Here is a 16743-nt window from a genome sequence, read left to right on the forward strand (position 1 = left end):
CAATTGAAAAATGGAAGGAAGAGGGTGGGGGTGAAACAGACCAGAAAACATGAGCATTCTTCCTGCTTCCTGTAATTTTCTCATCAACATGGAAGTTTTCAATTGTTTGTTTAGAATGTCTTTGTGTAATAATTTTGCTGCATTTTGGTACTTCCTGCTTTGCAGAATTTGGTCTAGATAATTATTAAACCTTTATTCAGAAGGCATCAAATAGTTCTGATTTCCTACTTGATGATAATGATGCTGTCTTCAAGCTATATCATTCATTGCTTTGCTCCAGATGTGATACTATCTTTGCTTTTATTTATTTCTGTGATTATTTAAAAGTATGAGCATTCTTACATTAAAGAAAAATCCAGAAGTATGATTTGGGGCTTGGTTTGCTTCTTTAAAATGTTTACTATTTTTGTACATATCAAAAACAAATGGAAAAACTACATAACAATATATCTTCAATCTTTTTTTCTAGTTGAAGTAGAGACACTTTACAACACTCTTTTCCACCATAAAACCCTTTTTAGTTGAAGTTGCGACACTATAACATTATTTTTCACTATATTTCTTAATATAAGGAATAATAATATTAACAATTGTTCATTAAATAAATCAGAAATTCAGAGGTTTTAATTCTACACAGATCTGTCCAAGTTCAGGGTGTACGATTTTTCTATCTTGGGAGAATTTGACCCATTCTTCCCAGAATGTGATTATTCCCAAGTATTTTATAATTTCCCATTCCTCACATAAACAAGTTTATGATTCAGATTATAATTATAATTCAGCCCTCCAGATATTGAGGGGCTCTGGAGCCATATCTAAGTTACATCTGAAAAAGTCTTTCTCATGATGCTGTTGTTGCAATCCTTCAACTTCTGGCACTCATAGGATATATTAAGGGAAAATAAAACATTTACTAGCCTGAAACTGGCATATTCATTTCTTTTTCATCCTGACAAGTGTCGAACAGAGTTCATGATCCAGTGGTTTCTCTGCCATGTTTTTTTTTTTTTCCTACTGGCTGCAGAGGATAATAATGTGGTTTGCAGCATACAAGTATTTGAGTGCTTTAAAATAGAAATTGGTTTCAGTTGTTTTACAGCTGTCTATAGAGCAAAGAAAGTAATTATATTGAAAATAGATATTAGAGTTTACTAATTTAGCATAAACTAGTAGCCTCTGTGATGCTGGAATTTCTTCTTTCCCTCTTTATAACCATGGTGGCGCAGTGGTTAGAATGCAGTACTGCTTCTTCTCCCTGCTGGCTGGCTGGCTGCAATTTGGCAGTTCAAATCTCACCAGGCTCAAGGTTCATTTAGCCTTCCATCCTTCTGAAGTCAGTAAAATGAGGACCCAGATTGTTCGGGACAATATGCTAACTCTGCAAACTGCTTAGAGAGAGCTGTAAAGTACTATGAAGTGGTGTATAAGTCTCAATGCTACTGCTATAAATTGAGGTAGAATTCATGGAGATGTCCCTTGTTTAGAGTATGATATGGCTGATGTGATTGTTTTTGGGCTGATGACTGGCCCTCAAGACCCATGACAAATCCTATTCAATACAATACAATGAATGGGAAAAAAAGCAGTACCCTTTCCTCCCTCCCCCCACAAAAAACCCCACAACTGAAGATAATATTTGGCGACTTCATTCTCTAAAAAAAACCTTCAAAACCAAATTGGCACAACTGAATGTATTAAAATTATTATCATAAAGTTTTGGATGAAATACATCGAAGTAATTGTATTCATTCAAATGATCAAAAAATAATGTTTTTCTGAATTGAAAGGATGTTTTATTTCATCTGTCTTTCATATGACAGTTTATTCATAATATTATCAGAAAATTATGAAATATGAACCACTAATATATTGGAAATGTCTTTTCTTTAGATTTTAGACAGTTCTGAACATCTTTTCTCAGTGCTCAAAAGAGTGCTTGAGAGGTTATGATGAGGACTTCTTTTTGAAGAGTACAGTTTGAAGAACCATTTGAAGAATAGACATTTAGAAAAAGATATGGATAATAATTACTGACTTATAGCCAAGCGTTCATTTATGAAATATGTCTAATCCATTGAGGGGGGGGAAGGGGTATAAGAAGATCAGTTTTGCAGTGAATTAGGTGGATGTCATAGAGAATATTGTGGAAAGGTTGTCATGTAAATGTTTGAGTCAAGATGTCAATCACTGAAATGAGTTCCTGCAGGGATATAATTGTAAAAGAAAAGAACTTAATGCTACCTTTACCCTTGCTGAGTACAAAATGCTTACCCAGAAAATTGAAAGTTCATTTATATTACTCTACTGGTAGCGAAAGGAAAATATGCTTTCTACCAAGATTTTGGAAAACATGTACTTATGCCAAGTTTTTGCATGATTTCTTGCATCATAATATTGGATGAATAATTACTTAGGTTTGGTATACTTGTGGATTTGCATTACTTTATTCCTTCGCCATTCATGAAAGGCATATCATTATATACAGTTAAAGCATTACATTAAGGCAGTGTGAAAGCTCTGTCTGTGTTTGAATGGACCATCAGTCAAGTCTCTGATTCATGTTTCAATCAGTGCTACACATTCATGTGTGAACCAGACCATGAATAGGAAGTCACATCTACAACACAGAGTCCCTTTCTGTTCATAAGAGCTGAATCTGAGATCACCAATGCAGCCCTTTGTTGCAATGATGTAGTTGGGCTTCTATAGAAATGTGAAGGCTTCAAACACTAATCAGAATACCTACTGTTCCTGTAGAAATACAAAATTAATTTTGGACTGTTTTCTTTGAAGCTATTGAATAGACAGCTACCCAATGGGTGAATGTTTCATCTCATTCCATTTCTCAGCACCTAGGACTTTTACCTTCTCTCTGGAAGACTTTACCTTGGTTTTCTCTTGCACACAGTAGCTATTTCTGGTTGCTTTACATTAGTTTACGTGAAATAGACTGTGCATGGGTATAACAGGCCAACTTGGGGTATCTTTCAAGCTGGAGATAGACTTAGTTTATGCACACAAACAACTGAATGTTGTACCACTTGAAATGCAACTATTTTAAACATCCCCTTCATACTGCAAATTATTTCAAATAATATTACATACAACTAATGTAATTCATGCTTTTTAGAGTATATTTTTCTATAAACAACATTTTCTTCAATAATTTTATTATGTTTTTTTCTGTAGACAACATTTATGAAATTGCATTGATAACTGCTGATATAAAAATAGCTTTCTATTACTGCCTCAAATTATTGCCTTTCAAAGAATATTACAAGGCTGCTTGCATGTATAACTCCTAATTAGTTAAGGCAAATATGAATTTGGAAAACAGCAAGCATCTGAGTATAGTAGTAATAGGTATCTGGTAATACCACTCTCTGATAATAATAATAATTTTTAAGAAATCAGTGTGTGTTCCAGGATTTGATTGTTTATTACAATGGGATTTGTGTTCTCAATTTCTGTGCTTTCTTTGTAGGATCATGCAGATAATCCATTGGGGGCAGCAGTAACTCTGGCTCATGAACTGGGCCACAATTTTGGTATGAACCATGATACACTGGAAAGAGGTTGCAACTGCAAAACAACTGCAGACAAAGGGGGCTGCATTATGAACCCTTCAACTGCGTAAGTGCAAATTGTATTTGTCTGTTTCTGTAGCTTTCCTTTTTAGGTGAGATGTATGCCTCTGCAAATTTTGTAAGAGGAATAAATCCCGTTTATAACAACTGGACATTAGTGCAGAGACCCTACATAATTTTTTAGAATAAAAATATTCTAAATTTTCAATTCTTGAAGAAAAGAAATATATATTGGTACTCTTCACACCTCCCAGAATCAATTAATGATGAATACCAAGGTATCATAGTCTGGTAGATCAATGGTAGTTTGGTAGATCAAAGGATGTAAGGAGTGTAGAGTACCTGCCCCTCAGTAAAGCTTTTGACAGATCTCTCATGATGTTCTCCATATTAAAATTGTAAAGAAGGGTACAGGTGATTGCAGAATGACTGCACTCAAAGTCTGCTAATTAATTTCAGCTTGAGAGAAGTACTGAGTGGAGCATCCCAGGACTCAGCCCTTTGCCCAGTGCTGTTGAGCAGCAGGGTTTGGATTGGGGGTTAAGGAGATGTATACCAAATTTACAGATGATACAAAACTGGGAAGGAGTGGCTAATACTTGAGAAGTGGTAGATTCCAAAAGATCTAGAGAGGTTTGAGCAGTGGGCTGAAATAAATAGGATGGATTTAATGAAGTCAAACAGGAAGTTCTGCATCTGGGTAAAAAAAAATAAAAGCCACAATTATATGGTGAGGAGAACTAGCTTAGCAACAGTAGATAGGAAAAGGACCTGGGAGTTCTTGTAGAATACCAATTAAACATGATCCAGTGATGTAGCTATTAAAAATTCAAATGCCATATTGGAGTACATTACTAGGAACACACAATTTAAGTCATCAGAACTGATCCAATTCTATCCCAGTCACAGCCCAATAGTATTCTATTGCTGGTTCAAATAGTTTTGTCCTCATCCTGAATGCAGTGCTTTTTTCTTTCACAGAATTTGTGGCTTATGTTGTTTGTTTGTTTCATTTTTTTCTATTGCATGCATTTATTGTTTGAAGCTGAAGGCCTGCAAAATCAAAATAAACTTCCCTGAGAGTAAAAAACATGTTTTAACTAATTAAATTAGTGTGCTCAATTTAAGGGAGTAGATTACTTTTATTTTTTGCTTTTAAGATAGTTCTGATCTTCTTTTTCATTATTTTTAAATGTGTGCATGCACATAAGCGTAAGCATTGCCCTTTAGTTAAAGATACTGCTGTCAATGTGGTTTTATTTATGAATATACATGGAATTTATTTTCTGCTCTGCTGCCTATTGTTTAAACAAAATCAGGTGGCGATGGTAATACAAGTGCTTGCTAATGATAGCCTAGTTTACCAATCATATCCAGATGTCAATTCTATTATAATTTCCTTTCTTTTTTTCACTTCTGGTTTGAAATAAATATTCTTTTTCCCCCCTCTTGTATTTCAAGTTATCTTCAGGAAGCTGAAAATGCTTAATTCTGAATCAGCCAGGACCAAGAATTTGTACTGCCATACTGAATATTTTAGCGGGGTTACTGGTTTGAATGTTATATCAGAATTTTTAAAGGAAATTTGGCTGATTTTATAAATGGACATTTTCATTAGCCTGGAATTAGCCCAGAAAAATCACCAGTTCATTTACCAGCCCTTCTAAACAAACAGATTTTTGCTAGATACCTGGGTTCTGATAGAAAAGATAACCTTAGATCTTTGAACAACTTTTATAGAGTTATTCTTATTTGTCACAAGCAACTGCTACAATTTGTTTTTATATTATGTAGGAGAAATGATGATTAAGGTTGGGAGATAAGATCTCCAAAATAATAACAATAATGAGATATATTTTCTTATGTAGTCCTCACTCATAATGAGGACCTCAAAGGAGTACCAGTGTTACTTCTTTTTTCCCCTCTCTCCAGAGACTTAAGACTTGTAGAAACTAAGTTTCACCAATACACATTTGCACATCTATCACACCTACCAGTATTTTTCTCATTTTGGATGCTGTTGCCTTATCCAATTCACACGGAGTCTCTTTATTATTTTGAGAACACTCTTTTATCATGAAAACTTTAGTTCCTGTATCTTGTTGAGATTTCTTCCATTTTTATTCTTCACATGAAATCTTCCTGAAGAAACCCTTCTGCCTTTCTGATGTCTTACTATACATACAAAGCTACAAGTTACCACTGCTCCATAGCAATATATTGGTTGGCATTTTATGCTAGTAGTAATAATATTAACATGCAAATACTGATACAAGGTCAGTATATTCTACCATTTGCATACATTTTTATATTATTAGTGTATCCAGATTGCATGATTGTAACAGGCATAATTAAGTTTCTTTATTTTGAACCTTCTTCTCATGAGACCTTTATAATTTCTGGAACATTACACTTTCACCATACCATCATATAAGTGCTTGCAAAAAGCTTAAACAAAGTATTAGGAAACCTTATTCAATAGAGAAACTTTGAAGTTGAACATGTCACTGTTAAGATTTCTCTGTTTGGTTCTCTATTAAATGATTTGTGGCTAGGGGGGAGGGAGCATGTCATGACACTTGTGTTATTTTATTTCAATAATGAATTTGAAAATGGGCCATTTGTAACCTTTGCCCGACACTAATTAGTTTACTGGCTTAGGAGAGACCATGCCTCCCAGTAGAACATAATTAAATTGCTTCAGCTCAACAATTTTGATCCAGTTTCTTGAAATTATTGAAAGAAGAGACAGCAAACGGGAAATAAATAAGTGTAGACCAGCAGTCCCCAACCTTTATGGTTTGGCGGCCTGGCTGGGCAAGGGGAGCGGGAAACTGGCCTGTGCAAGCAGTGGACCAGTGCCTGTGCACTGGCCCACAACTCACATGAGTTGAGCTGTGTGCATGTGTGCATAAGACAGCCACTTGAGTAGCCTACAGCCATGGCCCAGCACTTGGTCACAGCCCTGGGGTTGTGGACCCTTGGTGTAGATTACAAATTTACATGAGATTCAGCAAATAGCCTCATGGAAACAACTCAGATGCTTGCTTAAACTCCTGCTGCACTTGACTAGATGTTTTGGGGGATTAAGGAGTATACGCAGGGGCAGAATAAATGCTGAGAAACTGACTAACACTCATTGCTTTGTCCAGTAATTATGTCATCTCACCCTGTCCAGAAAAAAAATAAAGATGAGCTGAAATAATAGGAAGCATTCTAGTAGGCTATTTAGGATGAAAGACACCAACAGGTTAAATTTGCTTTCTGATACACAAGTATGTTATGATTGGCCACAGCATTGTTCTGTAACTCCCACCACTGACACAAGTCTTGGTCAAGCCAAAGTTTGAATACAAATAAAGAGATCAGATAAGCGTTTTGGGAATCATGTAAGTTAGCCTTTATAAGAATTGTATTCACAATAAAACTTTTCTTGGAAAATAATTACTTTTGGTTTTAGGCGGCTGTCAAAGAACCTGACACCTTCCTTATTAGGGCTGTGCAGCCAGTGGTGGTATGCTACTGGTTTGGACCGGTTCAGCCGAACTAGTAGTAAAAAAAAGCTGACAATCAGCTGAGAGGAAGAAAAAAAATCCTTCTCAGCTGAGAGGTAAACAAAGAGAAAAGTGCAAGATCGGCCCTCCGACCCACCCCTGCGCTTTTCTCTTTTTTATCCTCTCAGCTGATTAGCCCTGCAGGTCTCCACTGGTATGGGGAAAGCTGCACGCCGGCATTAGGCAAAGCACGCCTGCCAAGCCATGCCTGCCAAGCCATGCCCACTAAGCCACACCCACCAAACTGGTGGTAAAACAATTTGAATCCCACCACTGTGTGCAGCACTTCAGATTTGATTCCAGAAAGATACTTTAGAGAAGGGCTCTCCAACCTTGGCAACTTAAAGACTTGTGGACTTCAGGTTCGCTGGCTGAGGAATTCTGGGAGTTGAAGTCCACAAGTCTTAAAGTTGCCAAGGTTGGAGACCCCTATTATATGCCATACAGAGTCATGTGGGCAAGATGGATGATGATAATAAAAGATTATCTGTAGCTCAGGGTTGGACTGTAGAGTTCTTGGTCCTTTCTGAGCATGGTTATTGAGTTGGAGACGTTTCATTATTCAACTAGGTAACATCATCAGTGCAAAGGTTCATATGTTTCTTTTTTCTATGAGAAGGGTTATTTTTTATCTTGGGATGTTTTGGATTATATGTCATGGATATCTGTAAATTTAATCCTTCTATGCCAGGGGTCTCCAACCTTGGCAACTTTAAGACTTGTGGACTTCAACTCCCAGAATTCCTCAGCCAATGCTGGGAGTTGAAGTCCACAAGTCTTAAAGTTGCCAAGGTTGGAGACCCCTGCTTTAGAGCATTTGTAGAGGTAAGCAAAACTTTGTGCTTGCCTCTCTGCCACACTTGCAGAATCTAGACCAGTTCAGACTAGACTAGACCAGTTCAGTTTATATGTGCATATTGCTATTCTAAATATATATTTTTAGTCCCTTGCTTTGTTTGTTCCCTAATTTCTTCCAGCAGTCTTTTTATAGACTTGTGTCTATGATCCTACAATGTCTCCATTTTCTTTCTTCAATGGCCTTTTTAAGGCTTCTTTATTCCCATGCCATCCTTTGGACTTGAGGTTTTCATCTTTTTATTCATCCTAAATGCCTCTTTTCAAAGCCTCCTTGAATATGGTTCATGTCTCACAGTTACAAAGAAGAATTCACCAGATGTTCTAATTAGTCATTCTTACTCTTAATTTTAAGTCAATTTTCCTTGAGGTCAGATTATTCTTCGTGCTTAGAAAGGTTTTCCTTTCTAAGGATATTCCTGGCAATTTCTATGTTCTTCTTTATTTCATCAGCTGTCTTTCTATCTTCTGGGAACAACTGTCCAAGATAGGTACACTTCTTGAGTTATTTAAACATGCCATTATAGACCATTGATTTAAATTTTGGAGATTTTTTTCCCTTTAAAAAAATATTTATTGATGACCCAAAGTTTTCTCTTGCTATATTCTCAATTAGAAACTCCTGGTTCTTTTTTTTTCTACCAGGAGCACAATTTCATCTGCATATCTTGTCTATTTTCACTTCCTCATATTCAAACCTGGTCCAGTGCTTAGTTCATCCAATATTTTTCAGTGTAGACATTGAAAAGGAGGGAGGAAAAGACACAATCATGATTTAATACTTCTTTGAAAAGTCTCTTTCAAGCTTTAAAGAAGTTTGCTCCTAGTGTAGAATCATTATAATACTAATGTCTTTGCCATCCTTTCCTATTCAGTAGCAGTTCAAGCCAGCTGATTGCCTATGGTTGCAATTCAAACGCTAGATGCATTTTACCATTCTTTGACTTTCAATAGGGAGTTGGCACTTCTTGAAGTCTTTCTGGGTAAAACAGGCACAGTTAACAGCGCTGCAATTTTTTAAATAAAATATGAGGTTGTGCCTTATAACATAAACATCGGATAAATAGTAATAAGAAAAAATAGTGCATCTTGAGATTATAGCAGTATCCAGGTGGTTTTTTTTTCATAGTCAAAATCAGGATAATTGGCTAAATGTATCAAACAAGAAAAAAATAAAAATAAAATGAATACAGGTAGACCTCAACTTACAACAGTTTGCTTAATGACCGTTCAAAGTTACAACAGCACTGAAAGAGTGACTTATGATCGATTTTCATACTTACGACCATTGCAGTAACTGCATGATCATATGATCAAACTTCAGATGCTTGGCAACTGGTTCATATTTATGACAGTCACAGTGTCCTGTGGTCATGTGATCAGCTTTTGTGACCTTCTGACAAGCTATGTCAATAGGGAAGTCACATTCACTTAACGGTGTTACTAACTTAAGAACACTGCACTTAACTGTGACAAGAAGGATCATAAAGTGGGACAAAACTCATTTAACCAATGTCTCACTTATCAACTTAGAAATTTTGGGCTCAATTGTGATCGTAAGTCAAGGACTACCTGTAGATAAAAAGTTATACTGTTGAAAAGGTATTAATTAAACAAGTGTTGTCATTCAAAAACCGCAATTCATGATACTGAGCATCATTTCATTTGTTACTGTGATTCCTGGTCCCAACATATGGAGAAAGAATATATGGACACATGTGAATATGTTCTACTGTATGTATTAAACTGGACCAAGCAACTGCAACAGTAAGAACTAAAGATTTTCCTGAACTTGATTTTTAACAGATTATTTAAATAGTTGGTATATTAAGAATTCAGCTTCTTTGAAGCCATCTTCAATGAAAATTCAGAGATAAAAGGAAAATACCCATATGATGCTATTGAAAGGCAGTGATACTAGCAATACACCATATATCATTTGTATCCTGCTTGCTTAAAACTATTCTTTCATCTCTCATTTCATTCATTTCATATGGGTAGCTTGGGAACAATAAGACAGTGGAAGTTTAAAGCAATGTATTTGTTTTGGCAAGTAACCTACCTAAACACCGCCAATTGATGTACATTGAAAGCTGTAACTCTCTGGAGAGTCTTTGGGTCTCTCTGAACAATGATTTCCAGTACATATGCACGCTCACTTCTACACATAATGAGATCAGAAACAAACTTCTGCCCTTTTTTTTCAGAGCCCTTATTCAAGTCTATGTTTTTGAGTTATTGAGTTTAATGAGGGTGCTCTGTTTTAATTGCAATAGGGAGCACATTTCCTAACGTTTGATTCTTGAAATACAAGGACTTTTTTTGCTTATACAGTCAGCCATGTATGATGTTTTCTCTCTGTGGACTTACACATTTTTAATAAATAGTAATATCCAGGGTTTTTTTAATTCTCCCAGAACAATAGTTACTTTAGTGAAAATCAGGATAACCTTTTTATGAGTTAAAAAAGAGAAAGATTCATTCCTATCTGCATTATGTGTATTAGAAACAGATAATCAACAAACAATGAGTACCGAGACAAAATGTTCACATCAAAATGCGCAGAATACCAAATTTGATGTGTTTCAAAACAGTTGAGTACCAAAGTACCACTGTAAATAAATAAAATGACCACATCTTTCTTATTTTGGGGCAGACTGTCATGAAATTATGAACAAAAAATGTTTCTCAGGGGTGGGATTCTACCAGTTCGCACCTATTCTCTAGAACCGGTTGTTAACATTCTAAGCAGTTCAGAGAACCGGTTGTTAGAAGAAATCACTGGCCTAATCCTGTAAGGAAGGCAGGAAGGAAACATTCTGGTGTTGCTTACAGAAACTGCCTCTCTGTTAGCCCTTATTACATTCTTGGCAGAACTAGACTTCCTGTCTCAGGAACATCTCTGGAGTTTTTTTCCCCTCCTTTGCTGGTACTTTGTTTGTGTGGAGTGACCATTCAAAGTTACAATGACACTGAAAAAAGTGATTTATGACCATTTTTCACACTTACAACTGTTGCAGCATTCCCACAGTCATGAAAGGCCAGGTGAGGAGATACATGCCTCAATGTGAGTGATATTAAGTTGGCCATGCCCAGCCAATAACATGACCACCAAGCCATGTCCACCCAGTCACATGACCACCAAGCCACAGCCACCAACTAAGCCACACCGACAGAACCGGTTGTTAAAAAAATTGAATCCCACCCCTGATGTTTCTGTTTATTAAGACATCTGTCAGATGTCAAGACTTGGAAGGAATTTAGGCAAGAAAGGAGTTGTGTAAAGATCAGTGGTGCCTCTTTCAATTCTGGAAGTAGGAAGAAATCTAAAAGATTAATATAAAGAAAGAAGACAGATATTAAGCCAGCTAGCTAGTTAAGACAAATCATAAAACATCATCATAAAGTAGCAAAATAATATTTTCCAAGATTGATCAACTTCCCACAGTACTGAAAGGGGGAAGGGGGACTGCAAAGATTAATATTACTTAAGGGCAGATCAGTATTCTCCTTCCTTCTGCTCTCCATCAGAGCATCTTACACAAAACCCATTTCCTACCCCATGGGCAAAAAAAAATGCAGGCAATGGAACCATAATTTATAATATAATGTAGCTGTGATTTTAAGCAATAGATCCAGATCAGGGCTCTGGGGAGAGCTCGAATTTGAAGTGGAACAAATGAGATCTTTCCACTCAACTAAATACAAATGAAAATCCATTCCAAATTACCCCATCCTCTTTGGAATTTGGGCTTCCCCCCGATTTGATTCAGAGCTTCAGCAGAAATGGAGGGATAATATCTTGAAGCTTGGGAAACAGCCCATTCATGTACTTAGAGTTTCTTTTCAATTGGACTCCTATGCTGTGCTTGTGTTTTGCCTTGAATGATACCATCATCGGAAACAAACCAGGTGGAAGGGAATTGTGTGGAAACCTGGACACAATGAGGTAAAGCAGGAGAAGCTTGAATTTCTACTTGTGCCATCTACTTCTTAGGCAAAGAATAACCCTCGTTGTTTCTGTCCATTGTACATGTGGTAGTTTGCTATAATGGATGTGTGGTGGAAATAAAATTGAGAGAATTGATTAAAACGTCTGAACATCTTCAGTAAGCAGAACAATTATTATTCGCAGGCAAGAATGGTTAACCCCAAATTAACTGATTTTTCTTAAATTAGAAATGCTTTGCATTTCTCAGGCCTGCTGATGTTTGTAGATATTTAGATGCAGATTCAGCAGAAACCTCAGAATTTATCTATTTAATGATTTTTAGAAAATGAAATTATCTTGGCAAGGTAAACCATTCCTAATTAAATTCTACAGCATCTATGTTTCCAGTCCAGTCTGAATTTAAATACACATACCCACAAATACAGTCCTATCCAATAAATTAATTGTGACAGACTTGCTGTTTTGCCAGCAATGTAATTTGCATTTTTTTAAACAAAAAATATAGTTGATACAGTTTAATGTCTCCCCATTTTCGATTGTAAAAAACAAACATGAAATGTCAGAATAGTCTTATGTTAGCATCTCATTTACATTCTTGAAATCAACAGGGTGCAGCTGAGGGACAATCATTGTTCAGTTGTTATTAAACATGTAACACCATTATAAATATCTTTAATTTTTTTTCCAATGGAAAAAATCGTAATTATAACTTTAAACAATGTCTGGATTTTCCATGCTTCCTTATTTTATTTTCCAACATGCAAATGTTTTTTTCAAAAGCATATCTAGCCTAATGCCTACAGTGAACAGTTAATGATGTTAGACTTTTGTTTTTAATGCATAGCGTGGAATACTTGTGACTGAATGCACATTGAAACAAAATAATTCTTTATAATACGTGAAAGAAAAAGAAAAAACCCTCCCCCCCAAAAAAAACCCTCAGCATATCAAAATAAGGTACTTAATTAAGCATTTTTCTAGTTAGACTAACTTACTATGTATAAACACTTTGTGTGTGTGTTTTTTAAAAGGGAAGGAGCATTTGGCAAGTCGTATTACTCTAATCCTGATAGCCTTTTGTAGGGACCTGAAGAATGGACTTTTTCCTCAGGTATTTGGGTCAGGCTACATAAGTTCTATCTAGTCAATAGCTAGATAAGTTCTGCTATTGTTTGTGTGTTTCTTTTTTGTCTGAGAGGGGTAATTGCTTATCTTGGGACACTTTGGATTATGTCATGGATATCTGTATATTTAATCCTTCTATGCCATACAGAGTCATGTGGGTGAGATGGGTGATGATAATAAAAGAGACACTATCTGTAGCTCAGGGTTGAACTGTGAAGTTCTTGGTGCTCTCTGAGCATGGTTATTGAGTTGGAGATGTTTCATTATTCAACTAGGTAACATCATCAGTGCAAGTCTGATCTTACTTAGCTGGCTAATGAAACATTTGCAAGCAACAGCCTAGCTTCCAAGAATGCTGAAAGCTCCACACGGGTAGCTGTACAAATCTAATAAACGAACAGAAAAATAAGCACTGCAATGTGAGCATCCAACTATATAATGTGTCTGCTGAAAAATATGTTTACTCTTTGTGAAAACCAGACCTTTGCTTGATTAATGCTATGTCATTTGTCTTCTTTTTCCTTTTATAAATATATCTAAATTTAAAGCAGCTGCTTTCTTTAATGAAAGTTATTTTAAGATGATGGATTAAGCCATGCTGTTTGCTTATTCTTCATGTAAGGTAGATGCTATAAATATTACTTAATTCTCTAGGTTTTTTATGTAATATGAAAAAGATAAATAGCCAATGCATACATACACGCAAACATACTTGGTGTGTATGTGTTTGTGATGGTATAGATATTTTCTTTTGCTAAAACTATAGATAAAGTCAACTGAAGCACATTTTGGCCATATGACACGTGTGATTCATATGACATGTCAACCGTGCACGGCCTATTCTAGGTCAGCTAAATCCTTCAATCTAGCAATTACCTGGCAAGACAACTGTATTCTACATGCACGCAGAAAACAGTCAAGATACAGGACACAGATTAGCAATTGGAAGATTTTAGTTAATAATGCAGTGTGTATCAGTGACTAGTTTGCCAGTGATTAATATAATTTTGTCCTTTATTTGTGAGGTAAGACAAGAGCTACATATTCTTCCATCAGTGCATTGCTGACATAGATCACTGCATGAAACAGCTCTCTAATTAGTGCCTCACTAATAATCTGATGGTTATTTATGATTCACAGGTTGTCATGATTTGCAATTTTCAAAACTAATATGTTATAGTCAGTCTGCTGTCCATAGTAAAATCTGTCTTAACTTCTTCTATATATCCTTTTTGATCAGAACATGTATAGAATTTTTCTATATGTATATAAAGACATGTATATAAAATACAATGATCAAAATGGAAGTTGTTTCCCTGGCTCAATCCTTTTCATAGTAGATTTTTTGACATCTTGACAAAAAGCTGTGTCAAAAGAGCCTAGGATATAATACTAGTGCTTCCAGCTGTGGTTTTATATATCAAAGTGCCAGGAAAAAAAAATGCTTACAAGATGCCTATTGATTGACAACTCTGAGAATCTTCTTTTGGCAAATATCTCTTTGGATAGGGTTTCTGTGTGTGAGAACAATGTGTTGTTCTCTACCACTCTACCCATTACTAAAGCACCAATGTTGCGTTCTGTTGTGTAGGTTCTATCTTCAATTTTAGGTTTTTTTCTCTGTTTTGCATTATAACAATGATTTGTCATCAGGGAAAAGGGTAAAAAAACCCAAAGCTTTGTGAATAGTTTAAATATTAGTTAAGTCCTAGCATAACTTTTACTCTAATGAAAATCCCTAATCATGTTGTGAAAGCTACACATTTCTTGAAGATTTTCTGAATATTTGTCCAGCAGCATCCATTTAATCACAAGAGTAGAGAAGGCAACTTGGAAACTGATTGTAAGCTATGTGCTTCCAATTGTAATGTTGGCCATTTATCATGATTCACTTATTGTTAGGAATAGATGTCATGTTTAGTGCAACAATTTAGGCACAAACTAATTCAATTTAGTTTCTTATCTACGATTTTCTTTAACGTTGGCAAAAGCTACAAAGCATGTTACAACTTTTGCTCTTTTTACTCCCTGAAATGTGAAACCAGGGTGACCTTCCTCTTTCTGGTTTTCTTTTGTTTTCTTAAATCACTGGGTTGACATCAAATCTACACAGTAAATTGTGAAATCCAGACCCTTTGCTGTCAAGTTAATTGTTATTAATGAGGTAGCAATTTAAAAGGAAATGGAATAATAGATGAACAAGAGGCAAATGTAAACTGATTTTAAGTACTCTCCTTGACTGCTTAGTTTCCAACAGGAGCAGTAGTTGTGTACAGATTCCACAGAGTTTGCATAGCAGATAACTCTGGAATACAGTTAGAAGTGAATGTCAAGCTTGATAAATTGAGTTAGTGTGCTTCACTTTTGGAATAAGGAATGGCATTGACCACAGAGTTCTGTTTTTTTTTTAAAAAAACTTACTGTATCTTTGTTAAAGGAAAAGAAACTGTTTTACTTGGCAGTTTTGTGAATGTGGAATTATTATGCTGTGCCCTCTACAAAGGAGTTGTTACTTCCTTTTGAAATACTTTTTTAAAATTATCCAACCATTGGTCCTTTCAGTGTTGTCTAACTGGAATCTTGCATTTTCCTTGTAGAGCTGTTTATTTGACTATTTCTCAAATTAAACCTCATGATCTGAGTTATATTTGAAAAAACAAATAGAATAAAGCCATCCTTTCTTAAGATATCAGATGAACCTGATTGGTTAACTGTACAATTGTTAAACAATCTTCAGCCTGTGTAGTTGCATCTTCCTAACAAGCTTCTGGAAAATGTTTTATGTTACAATGTAAAAAGAGCCATAATGACATGACAAGTTATTAATGGCACACCTCACTTGAATTAACACAGTGGCACACCAGGAGAGTAAATACAGAGTTGTTATTCAATCCTCATTTTATTTCAGAAGCTCAACTTGGTATGTACTAAATTCTGTATTTTACAATCAGATGCTTGACTGCCTATGTTTATTCACACATTATAGAAACAACACAGACATTGTCCTTATTGAAATTCAGGTGGACATTCATATGAATGATTGCAAAATATGATGTCTGCCAAAAAGATAGAAGCATCCACTTACAGTAGATATATGACCTGCAGTAGGAAATGAGGGACAGAGAAAGCAAAAAGCACATCCCCCTCAATTTTAATTCTTGCTACTTTGCTCTGAGTACTTCAATGGCAAAGCATATGCTTTGTGCTCCATTTATATCAAGGATATATCAAGGGTAATTTATAATTCATATAAGTAACTCCAGCAGTGGAAAGACTTGTCTGAAACTTTAGTGCAGCACTGTGAATTTCTTCAGATCATATATTCCTCTGAGAACAAAAGATGACGAGTTTATATGTGTGTAAACCAAAAGATTTATCATAGATGTTTACAACACTCTGCAAAGCAAGAATACTGGGATTCTTTCCAACTCCTTATCGGCAATGGCTACATCTGTATTTTCATCTGGATAATGAAGTAATATGTTGCATCTGGGTGTATCTGATCAGGATGGGTGTGTGTGACTATATGACACACACAGAGAGAACGATTTTTGCCAGAGTCAATACGTATTTAATGCTTCTCATTCTGGGTGTATTTCTCCTCTCTCCCTGTGTCATATCTTTGAGAAGCACAGCATATATTACCTATGCTTTGCTCTGACACACATGA

At 35.7% G+C, this 16743-nt stretch overlaps 1 protein-coding gene across 1 annotated transcript in view; it reads left to right on the forward strand.

Moving 5' to 3' along the window:
* ADAM12 (ADAM metallopeptidase domain 12) overlaps positions 1-16743 on the forward strand; it is a 287867-nt gene that overhangs the window by 202997 nt on the left and 68127 nt on the right. The window contains exon 11 of the mRNA XM_026704952.2: positions 3485-3633. Coding sequence (XP_026560737.2) covers positions 3485-3633 — 149 coding nt within the window. The remainder of the gene's footprint in view (positions 1-3484; positions 3634-16743) is intronic.

Source organism: Pseudonaja textilis, chromosome 4 (assembly GCF_049901715.1).
Source record: "Pseudonaja textilis isolate UNSWEBS1 chromosome 4, rPseTex1.2, whole genome shotgun sequence".
In the NCBI taxonomy this organism is placed as follows: Eukaryota; Metazoa; Chordata; class Lepidosauria; order Squamata; family Elapidae; genus Pseudonaja; species Pseudonaja textilis.